At 34.9% G+C, this 13,193-nt stretch overlaps 2 protein-coding genes across 2 annotated transcripts; one reads left to right on the forward strand and one right to left on the reverse strand.

The window, feature by feature from the left end:
- The first annotated feature begins 3,032 nt into the window (after window positions 1-3,032).
- On the forward strand, window positions 3,033-5,799 carry LOC116113973 (pentatricopeptide repeat-containing protein At3g23020-like). The gene has a single exon (XM_031400121.1). It carries the CDS (start codon window positions 3,150-3,152, stop codon window positions 5,766-5,768), a length of 2,619 nt encoding a protein of 872 aa, XP_031255981.1. The 5' UTR covers window positions 3,033-3,149; the 3' UTR covers window positions 5,769-5,799.
- Window positions 5,800-7,072: 1,273 nt separating this feature from the next.
- LOC116113975 (CBL-interacting serine/threonine-protein kinase 7-like) lies at window positions 7,073-8,734 on the reverse strand. The gene has a single exon (XM_031400122.1). It carries the CDS (start codon window positions 8,616-8,618, stop codon window positions 7,251-7,253), a length of 1,368 nt encoding a protein of 455 aa, XP_031255982.1. The 5' UTR covers window positions 8,619-8,734; the 3' UTR covers window positions 7,073-7,250.
- Window positions 8,735-13,193: the final 4,459 nt, after the last annotated feature.

Below are 13,193 nucleotides of genomic sequence, written 5' to 3' on the forward strand. Positions count from 1 at the left end.
ATCACTCTTAATAATGGCAACGATCTCTCTCTGTCAGTGTATCATTGTTTATGTCCTGCTTGATCCTGTTTATTGCTTTGCAAAAGTTATGTAAAATCAGAATAATTACAATATCTTGAAATGATTGATTAAATAAGTACAGTTTTCTACAGGACAGATCATTTTGCGGAATGCTTAGGCTCCATTTGGTACATATATTGGAATATTTTTCCCAATAAAGTTAACACAAAAATTGTGTTTGGTTCACCTATTTTCAAAATATAATTCTAAATTATTCAAGTTTTTTTAAGCTTCCTAAATTTGTTAATTTAACTAAATAATCCAAAATTTTTTTTTTAAATTGACAAAAACACCCCAATAACCTAAATTTACCAGATTCCGGCCATTACTACCAGAAGCTGGCCAGAATTTGGTGTAATAGCGCACTACTGACTGAATTTGGCTGGTAGTCGATAGTGCATCGATCTAGCCTTTTTGGGTCAGATTTACGGTGGATCTAACCGGAAAAGAACAGATCTATTGACGGCCAGATCTTTGGCCGTAAACAGTAGTCAATGACGGTCGTATCTTTGGACAGATCTAGTTGTAGATCTGGCCTTTTTCGGCCAGATCCACGCTGGATTTGGCCGAAAAAGACCATATCGGCGCACGACCAATAAGATCCAATCGGTCATGCATCGATACGGTGACTCTGACCACCCTCCGGCGGTGGTGGCTGACTGTCTGTATTTAATGAGTGAGTTGGGGGTGTTTTTGTTAACTTTAAATAATTTATTATAGGGGTGTTCAGTAAATAAATATACATAAGAGGTGTTTTTGTTAATTTTCAAAATTCTACATCGTAATACCCACCCAATTTAACTTTTTCCAAAATATTATTCTAAAAACTACCCAATAATGAATCCAAGGAAGCCTTATATATTTTCTTTTATCTATTTACAACTACAAAATATAGAATAAGGGTTTATTTTATTTACACCCTTATAAATTTTATTTACACCCTTATAAGATTGATATAGTATTAAACTCATCCGTTTCGTTCATAAAGGATTAAAAATGTCTTTGATGTTAGTGACATGTTAGGGTTTCATTTCATTCAATTTTAAATCTAAAACTATTATTACCTCTTCCGTGACTAACCAACTTAAATTAATTTCTTCAATACTCCACTCAAATCAACCTTGAACTTACAATTACAATAAATCCTCTCTATAGTGATACTATATATAGGAATAAACTCTACATAGTCATAAAAAACTCTAGTCCCAATTTAGGATAGTTATAAATAAGAATAAACTTTACATTGTAATAAGTTATAATTTTTCTAATTCCCGCCTTAAGGAAACTTGTCTCTATATAGTAATAATTATCTATATATTATAAAAAAAAAAAAAAATGTTATCTAAAATTAAAGGTTTAAAATGAAATAAAATATTTATTTAAAATTGTTTGGGACAATGATTTATGCTTTAGAGTTGTTATCACATCTTTTACCTTACGAGTACGTAATAGCACGTTGGTATGAATACCTTCTTGTTGGAGCCAAAATAGTTTTAGTTTCTCAAGCATATTTAGAGCTTCATGACACATGACTTTTTGTATTTCTGTACTAGTATCCTTAGGATTATTTCATTTCTCTTCTTGTCTAATTGCAACAATGATTTCTCATTCGGTTAAAATATACATGATTTGTTGCTCATTTGGACAATCGAATAAGACATTAATATCCATTCGATTAGTATAGTGAAGTTATCGAATCTGATCACTCAATTCTATAGTGACTCTTTTATTCTTCTCATCCACTTCATTTTTAACTTACAATTCATTGACAATAGTGGTTCTAATTTTGCAGCGCTTAAAACCATTGACAATGGTCTGTGGCTTTATATCAATTGACCATGCATCTATTGCATTTACAGTTCCATCAATGACACTTATTTTTGTTGGTTCTAAGAAACGATCTTTTATCCATTTCAAAAGTAAGCAATTGAAGCGTTGAATTGAAATCATAATATTATTAAAATATGAATCGAAATCCTAATACTGTACTACTAAAATATGAATTATAAAATAAGAAATCAAAACTATAATTTTATAACTATACCTCCATTAAGTTACAACTTCTTTATAGTAATAAAATTAATTAGTCATACCATTATGACTATAGAGATGTTTTATTGTATATGGTTCAAGGTTACACATCTGCATAACAAATATAAACAAAGATTTAATAATAAAAAACCAAATTAAAAATTGAATTTGGTTAAGATAAATGAATTTAATAAAATATATAAAAACAATTTTTTATTTAAAACAATTTTTTTTTTTAAGTCAAATGTTTTGAAATTTATACTATGAGATAAACAATGACTATAAAGGCTGAAAAATTATAATAAACCTTAAAATGATTATAGTTAAGACAAAATAAAAATAAGTGTATTTTAGTAATAAGTCTTTTTTTTCAAAATAATTAAAGTAAAATTTATAAATGAATAATAAATTATGTGAAAACTATTATAATATTTTAATGATTTTTAAATAAATAGAAAGATAATGAAGAATAAAATATAAATTGTTTTAAGTTGGTAAGTGATACAAGGGGTAAAACAGATTTTTGAATTGAAAATTGGATGGAACCCTAACGAATTACGAACAACATGAATGTTTTAATACTTCCCAAATGAAGCATAGTACTAAAGCTCGTAATTTTCTCTTATAATTTCAACGTAACAGTTGAGTTGGCAACTGTCACGTTAGCTTCCACCACAATCAAGATATTAAATGACTTTGGCTAGATGCGAACAATCGTTTCTTGTGAATGAATATTTTTTATAAAAAAGCAATTATTTCTTCGTAAAAAATAATTATTCGAAAGAACTTCTTATAAATAAAGCAGTTATTAATAAACGGTTGCTACGTTGATACTCAAAATGTGGGCTGCCCGTTAAGCATGAACCATACCCGACACCAAGCCTTTTCCTTAGAGCCGAAATTAGACTCACAAGCTCATATCAGCATGAGGCGAGCTTCGAAATGAGTAAGAAGAGCCACCATAATCCATAATCATAATTCATATTTCATAGCTCTGAAACTTTATATGTAGGAATCAATTTTATTATCCATTGTCCGAAACAAATAAAGAAAGAAAGATGTTCGTTAAGCCCCAGTTAGAAACCAGTTGTTTTTACACTTTGTGTTCCGCAAAAATCTCGCCACCCAACAATATTGGAGTTTCTGTTTCAGTTCCTTCTCTAGAAACAAGTAAAGAACCCATTAACAAACGCAGAGATAAAAATTTGCATCAAAGTTCCTATGTAGGAGTCAACAAGAAGTTCAACAGAATTCACAAGTATAACCGCTCTGATAAGCCAAATTCTGTGTTCCATGAAACCGACTTGGAAAAACGAAGTTTTGAGCGAAACCCAGTTAGAGAAGAGGGAGAAAACAGAAGGGTTGATGCTAGAATATTAAGTAAAAGAAATATTGGCAGTAGATTTGAAGATGGTAACGCGAATGGTAAAGTGCAGGCCAGATGTTCGATGAAATGGGCCTCTTATGGAGGTTGTATACCGTTAATGTTGCAGGCTTTGGAGACTGTTAAAGATTTGGACGAGGCTTTAAAGCCTTGGGAAGAGAAGATTAGTAGAAAAGAAAGAAGCATTATTTTGAAGGAGCAGTCAAGTTGGGAGAGAGCTTTAGAGATTTTTGAGTGGTTTAAGAGAAAGAAATGTTACGAGATGAATGTGATTCATTATAATATCATGCTCAGGATTTTAGGCAAAGCTCATAAGTGGAGTAATGTTGAGAGTTTGTTGGACGAGATGGATATTAAAGGGATTGGGCTGATTAATTCTACCTATGGTACTTTGATTGATGTTTATAGCAAAGGTGGGCTTAAGAAAGAGGCAGTCCGTTGGCTTGAAAGGATGAATGAACGAGGCATGGAGCCCGATGAGGTGACGATGGGGGCTGTTTTGCAAATGTATAAGAAGGCAGGGGAGTTCAAACAGGCGGAGGAGTTTTTCAAGAAGTGGTCGTCTAGAGAATCCATGAGGGGGGAAGTAACAGCTAAAACAATGATTGGTAGAGTAAAAAATGGATCACAAACACATGGTTGTTTGAGCTCATATACCTATAATACTTTGATTGATACATATGGGAAGGCAGGACAACTTAAAGAGGTGTCTGAAACTTTTGCACAGATGCTCAGAGAAGGGATTGTTCCGAACACTGTGACTTTCAATACTATGATACACATTTATGGCAACAATGACCAGCTAGGAGAAGTGACTTCATTGATGAAGAAGATGGAGGAACTTAAGCGTCCACCTGACACGAGAACATATAATATTCTCATTTTCCTCCATGCTAAACATGATGATATAAACAAGGCCGCTAGCTACTTTACAAAGATGAAGGAGGCTTGCCTTGAACCAGATATTGTGAGCTACCGCACCCTTTTGTATGCCTACTCAATAAGGCATATGGTTTCTGAAGCTGAAGAACTCATAGTGGAGATGGACAGAAAGGATCTTGAGATTGATGAATATACCCAATCTGCTTTGACCCGAATGTATATTGAAGCTGGGATGTTGGAGAAGTCATGGTTGTGGTTTAAAAGGTTTCATCTTGCAGGGAATATGAGCTCTGAGGGCTATTCTGCCAACATTGACGCATATGGGGAGCGAGGGCATATTTTGGAAGCTGAGAGAGCTTTCAGTTGTTGCCAAGAAGGGAAGAAGCTGACTGTTCTTGAGTTTAATGTGATGATAAAGGCATATGGAATGGGAAAGAATTATGATAAAGCGTGCCAGTTATTTGATAGCATGGAGATTCATGATGTAGCTCCTGACAAATGTAGCTATAATTCCCTTATACAAATTTTAGCTGGTGCTGACTTGCCACACATGGCAAAACCCTACCTGAGAAAGATGCAGGAGGCAGGACTTGTCAGTGATTGCATCCCATATTGTGCTGTGATCTCAAGCTTTGTGAAGTTAGGGCAGTTGGAAATGGCGGAGATACTATATAAGGAGATGATTCAATTTAATGTGGAGCCTGATGTTTTTGTCTTTGGTGTATTGATAAATGCTTTTGCAGATGCTGGAAGTGTTAAGGAAGCTATCAGTTATTTTGATGCGATGGGAAGTGCTGGATTGCCTGCAAATGCTGTCATATATAGCTCCTTGATTAAGCTTTATACCAAAGTTGGTTATCTGAAAGAAGCACAAGAAACTTACCAAATGCTTAAATCACTGAAGGTGCATCCTGATATGTACACTTCAAATTGTATGATTGACCTCTACAGTGAGCGGTCTATGGTTAGACAAGCAGAAGAGCTTTTTGAGAACTTGAAGAAAACTGGGGATGCCAATGAGTTTACGTTTGCAATGATGTTAATCATGTACAAGAGAAATGGTAGGTTTGAAGAGGCCACTCACATTGCTAAACAGATGAAAGAATCGGGACTTATAACTGCTTTATTGAGTTACAATAATGTGCTTGGGTTGTATGCATTGGATGGGAGATTTAGAGAGGTGGTTGGAACTTTTAAGGAAATGGTGAATTCTGGCGTTCAACCTGATGATTATACATTCAAATCACTTGGAGCTGTTCTCATGAAATGTGGAGTTCCAAAGCGAGCTGTTAACAAGCTGGAATTAACAAGGAAGAAAGATGCTCAGAGTGGTTTGCAGGCATGGATGTCAACACTTTCATGTGTGGCTGGAGTAGATGATGATGAAGATGGTGATGGTGATGGTCCTTAGATATTTCTCTGCAACAAGTTTTTTGAGTATGAAATTTCCATTTTGATGTGAAAATTCGTAGTTGGATCAATGATGTTCCAACAATTAGCTGGTATAAAAATTTTGATTGAAACGCCTTACAAACGTATGGTAGCAAAGCCAATGAGTAATCTGCTCTATGATACTGTATTTAGTAGTTTGCAGATTATGTGTCCATTTGAAAACAGTTGGACTAGAGACCAAAGAAAGCTGATTGCCAGTTCTAGAGGCTCCTGATAAAGGTTGTAGGATTCAAGCTTTGTCAAGTTATAGTATGCATCATGTAAATCAATTTATATCAATACTCCTATCACATAAATAACACAGTATGCTAATTGTGTCCGTTCATTTATGGTTGTAATTTTCTCTTCTCAACACCTCTGGAATGTGTCTTCTGCTCAAGCAGAGACACCAAATACATGCTTAGATAAGCAAACAGCGCATTGAACAGTTGCATTCGAAATTATTTCCACTGAACTTTGCTCAAAAAGAATTTTAGCAGTAATTTCCAGGTCCGAGCTAGGAAATAGGCACTTGTAAATAACATCAGATAGAGCACAGTCCCCTAAAGCTGCATAAAATCATTTCCTTCTCAGTTTCGCAGAAGGCAATTGGCTTGCTGAACTCTAGGAAATAGGATGTCAGTACCTTATTGTTCGTAGTTTTATATGACAGCAGCTGGATTGATATCACGTACGGGCTCTGGAAACACTAATCGATCAGGCAGTTCAGGTTGGATTTTTTAGTAAGATGGTCTGGTAAATCAATCGAATAGGTCAATTGGGTAGATGGTGGGAAATTAAAAAGCTCTAAATGGCATTCTTTTTTGTTTGAGTTTAGCATCCCTTGCTTAGTTCCCATATCCCGGTCAAGGCTATCAACCGATTCATTCTTCTTTCCTCCTTTAGCATCGCAATCCATGCGGTGGGAAGGCAGAAAGATTTCGGATTGTGAAAGCTTTCTGAATACAAATTGCAGATGAGCACCTTCATTCTTAAGTTAATCCGGGTTTAAATTAATTTTCTATATGCTTAGGCTGCTCCAACATCAATATTTCCATCTTCTGAAAGCGTCAGTATCTTATACAGTACAATTCTCGTCAAAAGGGACATGATATTGTTTGGTTCTGATTAGCAAGCCGAGAGAATTTCATGTTCAAACATGGAATACTGGTTTATTTCATTATGTAAAGGAACAGAGTTTAGTAATGGATACCACACCTGGTATCTTAGCAGGATTAAGTTTCTAGAATTGAAAACTGAGACTCAGAGCACAGAAGCAAATGATGAACAAAACAATCTGAAGCTTTTATTAAATTACACTAATAATCTAAAATTTTACTGATTTACAATAAACAAAACATAACCCTCAGAGAAGAAGATAATCTAAATCCATGTACAAGATCAGCGCCCTCATAAATCAGTACTCCTAATACCCATCCAATTAACTTAATTCATCATCTCTTCACATAACAATCACATCATTGCTATGCCATGAAAGAACAATATCCTGAAGTCCCACCTGCAAATCGCTCCAATGAACCTCCTCAAACTCCACCACACCGCCGCCACCACCACAGGCATCAACCACCTTCATTTCCACCAACAACATTTGTGGTGCAATTTCCAACACTTCAGCCACCAAAACCATCCTCCCAAGCTTCCCCAACCCTATGACACCGCCACCCTTCCCTCTCTCAACTCTGTAGCCCAACTTCTCGCCAACCTCTTTAACTTTCTCCACCACTCTCTCCGCCTTCTCCACCGTCGTAAACCTCTTCTCCTTCCTCTTCTTCGCCTCAAAAAGCCCAGATAAATCCAAACCAGACGACAGGGATATTATATCAAACGCATTCATTGACACCATGTCACGTTTACTATCTTTGTTATCAAACACTAACTCTGACTCGAACAAACTACTTTCTTGTTCACCCTTCAGCTGCAACGATTTCTTGAACCAAGAAAGATTCATTAACGCTTCAATACTCATTCTTGATTTGGGATTCGGATCAAGGAGCTGATATATAACCGATCTAGCTTGTCTTGAGATCCAAGATGGGAACTGATACTCTTTTCTTTGGATCTTCTTATACATGGTTAATAAATTACTATCATCAAACGGCAAATAACCAGCAAGCAATACATATAATATAACTCCGCAGGACCATGCATCGGCTTTGGCACCATCATAGCCACGCCGACCCATGACTTCAGGAGCCGTGTAAGCCGGGGTACCACAAGCCGTATGCAGCAGCCCGTTCTTCAGCTGCTCCGGTAAAGCCGATAAACCAAAGTCGGAAACTTTCAAGTCACCGTTTTGGTCAAGGAGGAGATTTTGCGGCTTCATATCACGGTGAGCAACCCCGTTTTGGTGGCAGAAATGGAGAGCCGACACAAGCTGCTGAAAGTAGCGGCGGGCGGCGGATTCGGTAAGCCGGCCACGGCGCAAAACCTTGTTGAAAAGCTCGCCACCGGAGGCGTACTCCATCACGAGGTAGATCTTGGTTTTGGTAGCCATGACTTCGTGGATTTTGAGAACATTAGGATGGTGCTGAAGACGGCGCATGGCGGCGACTTCACGGATGATTCGAGACTCCATGTTGGGATCAAGATTCGCATTCTTGCTAATGACTTTAATAGCCACGACGCTGTTGTCGACGATGGAACGCGCCTGGTGGACCTTGGCAAAGCTGCCACGGCCCAGAAGGCGTCCCAGTTGGTATCTGTTGAGGAGTGCTGGCGTGGTGGTGGTTGGGGTGGTTTTGGGCAGTGATTGTGGAGGCGGCGGGGGGCTGGGGCTGGGGCAGGTGTAGGGTTGAGCCCCGGGTGCCATGGCTCGTGTTGGTTACCCCGAGAGAGGGTGTAACCAGAGTTAAAGAGACGACACGAGATTAAGAGTTTGAGAAGTCATGGAGTTTGGCTTTATAAGTGGAGTTGGGGAAAACTGTGAGCAGCTTTTCTCGGCCTCTAGTTGTGTTCTGCCTGTCATTGTTCCAAACTAGGACTTCGTTTCTTTACCTTTTTGCCCTTCTCTACTCCTTTCTCTTGGCTCCCTCTCTTCTTCTCGTCAATTCCCTTTTTGATTTTAATACCTTTTAATTTTTTCAAAAAATAAAATAAAATAATAAATCATTAAGAGAATTTAAATGAGGTATTGTGGTTAAAATAATTAAATAAACACCATTAATGGGTTTTAAATATTGATAAGATTTAATTTCTTGGAAATATTTTAATTATATGATTGTTTTTACTAGTATGGTTCTTTCATTTGTAGAGTTATTAAAATTTTAAAATTAATTGTGATTATTGGACAACTATTCTGGCTTAATTAAAAATTATTTTAGAAATATTTTTTTTTAACATTGACTTTCCAAGTAGAATTAAACAATTAGAAAGCAACTAATTTGATTAAAAAAAATACCATTGAGTGACCGAACGGTTAACTAAAACTCTTGGGTATATTATTCAAGAAATTTTAAGTTTGACCCACTTGGACTGTTAATATGAGTGTTCACTAAGGAGATTTATCCGATTGTCAGGTTCTGAGAGATTAATTGAGATGCTTGTAATTTGGTTTAATAACGAAAAAAATATAAAAAAATTGATGAAAAACATGAATCTTAAATACAAAAACATGATAATTAAAGTATAACGTTGTTAACTCCTGCCCTAAGCAAAATACAATCAATATGGCCAACTGATAACTACTACGTACCCACAACGAAGGTTTAAAATTCAAAGTTAAAAAAAAAAATATAATTAATTATGCACAAATATGTCAAAAACATTAATATGAACGTACTGAATGGGGAATTTACAAATAGACGGTGGAGGAGAGGAGACAGATATTTTGTCAACATCTTTAGAATAGAATTAAAAGCAGCACTATGGAGGCCAGATTAAATTGATAATATTATAATATTATTTTTTAATTGAATGACATCAAATATCAACTTGCAGCAGAGAGACATGAATAAGATACGGAAATCATGTATCGTGATTATTATTTCTAGCTGGTGAAAACTACTGCCACTAACCATTAAGATTATAATGCCAATATATTTAAACCTTATTTATTGATTAAATGGTCGAAAGAGAAATTAACGAATCTCGTTTATCACTTTTTCAGTTTTTTCTTCTACTTTCGTTGAAACTTCTAAAATAAACCTGTGGACAAGTAGAATATGCAAAGCATCTAATCATCATCATCATCATTTTCTTCATCAACTATTAACTGGCTGTCATCAACACAACTCAACAGTTCAGTCAAAAAGGTTCTGCACCTTTATATTCGGTGTATCAAATAAATTTACATATATTTTAATTAATTTTTAAGGTCATTAAATACCTTATAAATCTAATATTAAGTGATCTTATAGTGATTTGAATTTAAAAAATTAATGAAGGGAACAAACTTTTTTTATCATTAGACCAACCCTTTAAAATTTAGGTTATGGACCCTTGATAAATAGAACATACCCAACTAATTAATTCTTTTAATTAGTAAAATAAATGTTGTTAATTACTTCCAACAACCCAATTCGAAATTTTCCGAGAACTTTCACTCATGGGTGCTTGGTTTGCAGCTTGCAAATTGCATTAGCAAAACACAGCTTGCAAATTGCATGCTCTTTCATGGTCAAAGTCAAACTTCACGAGCCAAGTCCAAAGAAAGGAAAAAAAAAAATCACTCTCAACCCAAGAGTTGGTCCCACGGTTAAGAAATTTTGCTCATTTTATTTACTTTTTGGATTCAAATCTTGAGTCGCCTATGGCAAATCTAATTTATGACTTATCTAGAATATAGGGTTTAAAAGGTATTCATTATTCAACACAGTCTAAAGAAAGAAAGGAAAAAAAATCTTTCTCAACTCCAAGGATTGGTCCGACGATTAAGAAGGTTTGCTCATTTCATTAATTTTTTGAGTTCAAATCTTGGGGTCACTAATCACAAATCTAATTTATAGCTTACCTAGAATATAAGATTTATAAGGTATTCAATGAGTCTTAAAGATTGAGGTGTGTATAAATTAGCCCCAACACCTTAGTGATAAAAAAAAAAAAATAATAATCTCTCCCAAGTCTCACTTAAAAGACATGAAGGACATTTAAGTAATTTCTGTAGTCATACCCTGTTACCCAGACAACCCGGTGATAGGGGCAAAAAATCTCTCAACTCACTTAAAGCGACATGAAGGACATTTAAGTAATTTGGATAGAAATACCCTGTTACGGCCTACGGGGGTTTGGCCTCTTGATTTATTGAGCGGGTGAGGGTGAGAGGGCGTGACTCGTGAGTGGTGACCTACAATGTCGCATGTCCCATCCCAGCATAAAGGTTGTTGCAATGCAGCATCAAAACCAGGGTGAGGTGAACGGTTGTCGAAGTGCCACGTGAGCAAGTGACCTATGTGGGGCCCTCAGAAACCAGAAATTATAACTGTGCAAGAAATCGCGTCACGCGCGTGCTCAATTACGTGCTTTAAAAAAAATTGAAAATTAATTGAGCAGGTAAGAGACAATAGTTGACTGACGGAGAGAAGTGGGAAAAATAAAGTATATGCTAAAAAAATAAAGTATATGCTAAATAAAAGGATACCATAATAATAATTAATAAAGTCCAAAGATTCAGTTCGTTTGCCGTCTGCCACTCAAACTCACTATCGTACATTTGTTTTGTAGCATATGTTAAACATGGGTTTGGCACCTTTGTCTACTGAAAAAATTACAATTTCATCCCTGATTGAGTAATTGTTTGGCCTAAACTGTTGGTCCCTGTTATTACCAAACTTCAATTCAGGAACCAAAACGTTACTCAAGTTAGTCAGACAGAACCTTATGCTAATGTTATTTAACAATAAATATAATATTAGACTGTTTTGTTTTTCAGGGATCTTTTCCCTGTTTCTTGTTTTCTTTATATTTCTTTTCTTCACTTTTATTTTTATTTCAAATAAATAAAAGAAAAAGAAAAAAAGGGTACGGCAGCGTTTTGTAGGCAAATAAAGCCAAAGCTAAACATCGCTTTTCATGAGAAAGAGCAGTGCGATTGGTGGGAGGCTCCTGCTCATCAGCTTTTGCAATACTCAAGAATCCTCCATAGTCACATCCTTTATAGTAATATAATTATAATGTCTCATAATTGGTGTCCCATTGCCTTTTAATTCTAAAATATTTATCGGGGTGTCTTTACCCATTTGTGGAGGGCCCATTTCAGCCACTTACTCGAGTGTTTTTGGATTTTCAAATAAAAATATTATATTAAAAGATATTTACCTCCAATAACGACACAACCCAGTGCTTGTACTTTTATTTTTTATTTTTTATTTTTTTGTCTTGAAGATTTTGTATATATTTGAGGTAACAGGGTAAGTCAATGCAGTTAAAAAGAGAAATTCTATGTGGGCAATTGTGGCACTATTGCAAATTAACTTAATCATGTTTAAATTAAGAATATTGATTCGATTATTGTCGATCAAAATGTCTGGATCCCACATTGATCACAAATATTTTTTCTAAAAAGCTTTTTGTGTATTTAGTAAGACCTTTCATCTGTGACTTTGTCAATGTTGTAGGGCTGATATGGTTGAATAAAACTTTCGAATTTGGACCTACTTGATAGTTATTATGCTTTCTGAATTTTAAGGTTTTCTCCATTTGGATTTTTCCTCTTATGTCCGTTCTCTCTTAAATTTCTTAGCTCAATGTTCACCTAAATGGAAATTCATGATAATGGGTAAAATTAATTTTATTACTATGATTAGAATTTGGATTTCTTATTTGTTTGTCCTAACGTAGGAATATTATTTGAAATCATAAAAAAAAAAGTATCCTTATGGAATTGTAAATGTAATTACTGTATAGTCAATTGATGTGAAGTCACATATAATTATAGTTGTTTTAAGCATTGTAAAATTAAGATCCTCGATGTCAATAAATTGCAAGTTACAAATAAAGTGGATGAGAAGAATCAAAAAATTATTGCAGAATTAAGTGACCAGATTCGACAACTTCACTATATTAATCAAATAGATTTTAATATTTTTTTCAATCATCCAAATGAGCAACAAGTTATGTACACTTTAACTGAAGAATAAATAATTGCTGCAGTTAGACAAAAAGATAAAAGAAATAATCTTAAGCAGGGGCGGATCCAACCCATTTTTGGGTGGGCCATGATTTTTTTTTTTAAATATTAATATATATAGTTTTTGGATTTTGGCCCACCCTAACAAAAATATTAATATGTAATTAGTTTTTATTAATATTAATATGTAATTAGTTTTTATTTTGGCCCAGCCTAAAAAAAATTTATGGATCCACCACTGATCTTAAAGATGATAGTACAAAAATACAAAATGTTTCATGCTAAAAAGTTCTAAACATGCTTAAAAACTAAAAATATTTT

The sequence above is a fragment of the Pistacia vera genome, unplaced genomic scaffold (assembly GCF_008641045.1).
Source record: "Pistacia vera cultivar Batoury unplaced genomic scaffold, PisVer_v2 Contig693, whole genome shotgun sequence".
Taxonomy (NCBI): Eukaryota; Viridiplantae; Streptophyta; class Magnoliopsida; order Sapindales; family Anacardiaceae; genus Pistacia; species Pistacia vera.